Consider the following 5768-nt stretch of genomic DNA (forward strand, 5'->3'; position numbering starts at 1 on the left):
CTTTATTAGAAGAGTGGTTCGGAGATCCTATAGTGGCAATAGTGAGGCGCATGGAGATGTAGTGCCTAGTGGATCTAAACATGAGGACTTGTTGATACATCCTAGATACATGTTGGTTAATATGTGTTAATATTTATGCACTAGAAACATGTTGGACTAGTGTTCTTACAAGCTCTATTATTATACTCATGTATTATACTTGTGAATCTCAACTATTGTAGTATTGATGAGATAAATGCAACCTTGTCTAAATATAAGTCAAACTGAAAAAGATACTATCTCAATTCATAAAAATATTTTTATAAATATATATATTTAGTATTTAATTAATAAAAAATGAATTATTTGACACTAAATACATGAGATTAACTTTTTTTGAACTTTTCCTAAAATGGATGTTACATATAGAAAACGTGCTAACACTATAAGTTGAATATTACCTTGACCTTTCAGTATGGTAACCTGAGAATCTCGGATTACAAACCATGCTAGGTATATTTCTGACTAATAAAAACGTATAACACATTTCTTCATTTTGAGTCAGAGAGGCAAGGAGAAAAATCTTAACCAATAATAAAATAATGAATACATTTACACAACTCATCGTTGTATAAAAACTATTTGATTTCATTGGGCAGTTTTACACTTACGTGCAATCCGCTTCTTAGTTCACGATCTGAATAAAAGAATGAAACTATTACACCAACAATAGCTTATTTATGTTCATCCTTAGTTGGGAATGCGACATCGTTTCCTTATCTCCCCCTGCGATCCGGTCAACACATCAATCGAACCCATCTTCACCATCGCTCTACCAAAATTCCTCCTCCAAATGGTTGGATACTTGGCGTTAATCTTCACCAGCCTTGAAGTCGCATCATTTGACATCAATGTCTGGTCAGATTTCAACAATCCACGTTTATTTTCCAGATCGACGTAGTATTTCACGTCAAGATTAGTAGGTGTCATGGGATCCAATGGAACAACAACACTAGAGGAAGTAGAGGAAGCTGGACATTTTCCCTTCAATTGAAGGGCATAGCGAGGATCCATGGATGGATCTTGAACACCCTTTCCGCTGAAGTTATACAAACGATCTGCACTAAATGATGAACAGTGAGAAACTCCAATAGAATGTGCCCCTGCAAAAATATAAACATCATTAGTTTTAGAAACTTCCTTCTTCGTTAAGAATAAATAATTTCATAACTATCTAAGCCACAGCAATAGCAAAGCAAATACCTGAAAGAGTAACCATGTCTTCTTGAGACAAATGTTTCTTAGCAAAGATTTGTGTCAGCTGGTTTACATCGAACGAAGGAGGTGGCAAATTTCCAGGAATATCTGATGCTCGAGATATTCTTCCATCTCTTCGTCCTCCCTCAATAGCCCACGTTAAACCGCCAGCCTATCCATAGAGTTTACATGCTTAGCTCTTCATAAACATTAGCTTACAAAAAAGACTACATTATTCCATCTTAATTCAACTCTTACTTGGTGAGCGCTATCTCTTGCAGCAAATGCCACTATGTCAGCACAAGAAACAACTCCTGGGCACTTTGCTTCAATTTTTGATTTTGCTGCATCAATTATGTCGAAGCCAGAAAGGCTTGGATTGTTTGCTGGGGAGTCTTTCTCTGCAACATTTCCTGCTGTGGAGTCGATGAGGATTGATCCATCACAGCCCTGCAAGAACAACTCCATGTTTAAAAAATAATGACCTTAATTATATCTATGAAAAACTATTGGAATGTTTCAGAATACTTACTCTCACGAAGCAATCGTGAAAATGCATCCTTATGAGAGCAGCTGCCACACCAGGTTTTGCTTTAACAGCTTTCCCAACAGCATCGCTTATTATTTCCTCTGCCTCAGGACATGTATGGCGATAGTAACCCACCTTTAACCCGGATGCAGCAACCACACTGCTCTGAATTGAATGCAGTAGGATCAATGTAACAAGTGCTAGAACTGTTTTCATTTCTGAAGGCTTGAATAACTTAATGCAATGTTTTTGCTTTGAAAAGAGATGAGATGTTTATATGGGATATGGTAGCACCAGGTATTTAAAGGGTTCTTCTGCCAATGTTCGATGAACCAGCCAGCCGACTCAAGTTGGCCAATTTGACCAAACACCATTCGTGATAGGTGATAGAATTCGATTGTTGATATTAAAAGATACAAATGAATTAATCAATTGCATCATTTATTGCTAATTATATCATTCACTGTTGGCGGCTAATCTGACGTGGGCGGCGCCCACCATTGACAACTCGATAGAAGATTTGTTTAACACATTCTATTCCATGCCAGCTAGCAAATTATTATCACGTTTATAAAACCATGTCCTTTCGCAGATGCCTCGAGATTAGTGTATATAAAAATGTCGTTTTGCAGACGCCTCAAGATCAGTGTCTATGACAATGAACTGGTCAGTCCTGTAGGCTGATTTCGTAATATTAGTTTTTTACAAATTACGTTGACCTTACTCGATAGAATGACCCAGTAAACCTCACTGCAAGGAAGGAACCATGAAAACGATTTCATACGCTACCTCTATTGTGTGCACGTGGTTATAGCACTTCATCTTTCTTCTAACATGGTTATAGCATTTCATCTTTCTTCTAACACAAGGTTATGGTAATAGTTTTATATATATATATATGAAATGAAGGGTATATATATATATATATATATATATATATATATATATATATATATATATATATATATCAAATGTTAATATTTTTGTCTACAATAAAGCAATGGTAAGATAATTTTTATCTTTATTATTTTCTCATTCTTGGTACTTATGGAATACATCTGATTATTATATTTTTGCCAATGTTCATCTTATATTTTGAAGAATTTATCTTCTTTGTCAGTTTTCTCTGTATCTTTGCACCTCTTTTATCCATTGTGAACTTCATAAGGTCTTGGTTAGAATGATGTGTGCTTTGATCATCATCCTCTTAAAGAATGGATGTTACACAAACATTGGCATTGTTATTAATGAATAAGAAAATGTTGTAGTGGGTTCCATCATGATATGAGAAATGGAGTGTAGGAGTATCTAAGCTATCAAAATTATAGACCTGAGATACTTAGCTCTTCAAGTGGTACACATGAATGTTAGTTTGAGTCACCATGTCCAAGTTGCATAAATCTATCAACAGTCTACCCAAGTTCCATCTTCTATGATTTTTTCATAGTATTCTTGAAAATTTGTTTCATCTTTTTGAGAAAAAGAAAGGCTCAAAGTCTACACAGAACTCCATAATATAGTCCAATACTATAAAATGATACTTTGAGTGTTGGCCCATGTACATGTAGTAATGAACAGACCCTATGACCAATCCTAATGGTGGTTGCTATAAAATTGACCTATTAAATTATTTGTATTGTTAATTGATCTCTAGCTAACCACAAAATATGTATATAACAAAGGAAAATACTAGTGATACATAGTATCGATCATTTTACCCACTTAAGATCCCTGATACATGACACTCATAGTGAACTAGATTAATTTCTCCCTCATAAATCCTGATCAACTAAATTTTCATGATGAGATCTAATAGTTCCATACTTGTGAATCCACTTCCTATTTAAATCTAACCCACCAACCCAAATTCTTTGATCGACTCACTTATCCAAATAAAAGAACTAAATATCACTTACACAGGTGAGAAGAAAAATAATTTAAAATTTATACTTTGTATGGAAGATGATATCTCATTGTAAGGATAGAATCTTACTATATATGACACTCATCATGATCTTACAAAATATTTGTAATGACAATATTGTATGGTTGATTTAGTGTGATTGATAAGCTCTATACCTATCTTATTCATTAAGTCTTGTATTTTGGAAATAATTTTTGAAATTACTGAAGAAGATTGAAGAAATAATATAGTGTGTGATACATCTTAGTGAATTTTAGAAAGAGGAGAGAGTTAAACAAATCAATTATTGTGGAAGAAAATTTCATTAGGAGTGTATTGGGATGGGGACTCAAATAAAAGGGAAAATGTGTCACATTTTTCATACATCCTATTTATGCAGGAGTTCCCTAGTTAAGAGAAAATTCTACATATAAATAAGCCCAGGCCTTTAAATCATGTGCACTTCTCACCAACAACAACTTTTGAGCCATATCATTTCCTTGTGGTTGTATGCATCCCATAAAGCCCATTCCTAACAACCATCCTCTTGCAACTATGTGGATAGAGATAGTACATTTTCTTTTGTCCTAAGAAATGGCATTTACTTTTAAACAATGGAAAATATTTTTGAAATTTCAAAAATTTTACACTTCATTACATTTTTATAAAATTTTATATAACATAAATGATAGATGATTTATTTATTATTCTATGTATAAATAAATAAATAAAAAGATTTACATGGTCGATTGAATGTTTTATATCAATTTATAATGTTCGTCAACTATTTAACATGATCATCTGCATGTAGAATTTAGTCAAGAAATTTTATTAGTAAATAGAATAAATAAAGTGTATTAGAAATGACTACAAATTGTATAGAAACAATAAATATTTTAATAATAAATAACAAAGATAACAAAGATTATGTTTAATATTTTACCTATTGTGAAATTAGTTGCCTAGTAAAAAGGTATTTGAATTTGTGTTTCTACTACAATTTATAACTAATATTGATTCAAAAAAACTAACAAGAAATGAATGTTAATTCACAAGAAGATTATGAAAAGGAAAAATAGTAAATTATTAATGCATGTAGCTCAACTTTAGGCTGAATATTATACACTTCCTCTAATTTGACTATTTTCAATTTTCTCACCTAAAATTGTGATTAATTGGAAAGATCTAAAAGATGTTCAAGTTCAAATTTTGAGTTGAAAATATACATAAATTAAAAGGAGAAAAAAAAAGTAAAAAAAAGGATGTGTTCAAATAAACATGAAGGATAAACACGATAAATTATTTTCTATTATATTGATTTATGTTTAATAAATTACTAATTACTAATGTACAAAAATAAAAACATAAAACTAATGGACCTAATATGTTATTATATCTTAAACTAAAAACTAGCAATTAATGTACATAAATTAATGAATCCTTTTAAATATGAACCTTAATAAGAATCCAGGACACTTGTGAAATTGGTGTCTTAACAAAGATCATTTATTTCAATGGTTTAATGTACATAACTTATTAATTTGTATATTTCTCCAAAATAAAAAAAGGTTAAAGAAAATATTAAATGATAAATGATAAAAATGTGCATGCTCCTATTAAAAATTGGTTCATCATAAATGACCAAAGGTCACAAAGAAAAAATAATACAATAGTAAAAACTAGTACAAAAATATATGAAAACATAGGGGATGTAAAAAATCAAAAGTAATGTGCAATAGTTTTCATTGATGGATCTTCTCATAGAAACAAAATATATAAATTAATACACCTCTTCTTATTATTGCTCAAAAATACTTTGTAAATGTCACTTCTAATTCAACACTCGATAGCAACATGCCTTCCTCCCACAGCAGAGAGGATCTATAGCTCATAAATTTATTTGTCACTATGTTTTTAATGTAGGGAGTATTTGGCATAAACTAGATTTATAAATTAGAGAATACTCATCTATGCTTTATGCACATGCATCCCAATGTTATAAATGGAATGGGTGAGCTCTATAGAAGTCACAATGCTTCATCTTTCTAAGCATCATGTAGATCCAATGAGTGTTAAATGTTTGACTCATTATCATGAGAG

At 31.6% G+C, this 5768-nt stretch overlaps 1 protein-coding gene across 1 annotated transcript; it reads right to left on the minus strand.

Annotated features, from left to right (window-relative positions):
- Nucleotides 1–547: 547 nt before the first annotated feature.
- LOC149560569 (peroxidase 5-like) lies at nt 548–2026 on the minus strand. The gene is made up of 4 exons (XM_089823625.1): nt 1769–2026; nt 1495–1686; nt 1243–1408; nt 548–1142 (listed from the first exon to the last, which is right to left on the minus strand). Exons 1-4 carry the CDS (start codon nt 1979–1981, stop codon nt 730–732), a joined length of 984 nt encoding a protein of 327 aa, XP_089679751.1. The 5' UTR covers nt 1982–2026; the 3' UTR covers nt 548–729.
- Nucleotides 2027–5768: the final 3742 nt, after the last annotated feature.

Source organism: Cupressus sempervirens, chromosome 4 (genome assembly GCF_028749045.1).
Source record: "Cupressus sempervirens isolate cs-2001-9-10 chromosome 4, ASM2874904v1, whole genome shotgun sequence".
NCBI classification, from domain to species: domain Eukaryota; kingdom Viridiplantae; phylum Streptophyta; class Pinopsida; order Cupressales; family Cupressaceae; genus Cupressus; species Cupressus sempervirens.

Coding starts and splice junctions, on each gene's coding strand:
- LOC149560569 (XM_089823625.1), bottom strand. CDS start 1,981: ATGAAAACAGTTCTAGCACTTGTTACATTGATCCTACTGCATTCAATT. Junction 1,687..1,768: donor TTCACGATTGCTTCGTGAGA/GTAAGTATTCTG, acceptor TTGTTCTTGCAG/GGCTGTGATGGATCAATCCT. Junction 1,143..1,242: donor AGACATGGTTACTCTTTCAG/GTATTTGCTTTG, acceptor ATATTTTTGCAG/GGGCACATTCTATTGGAGTT.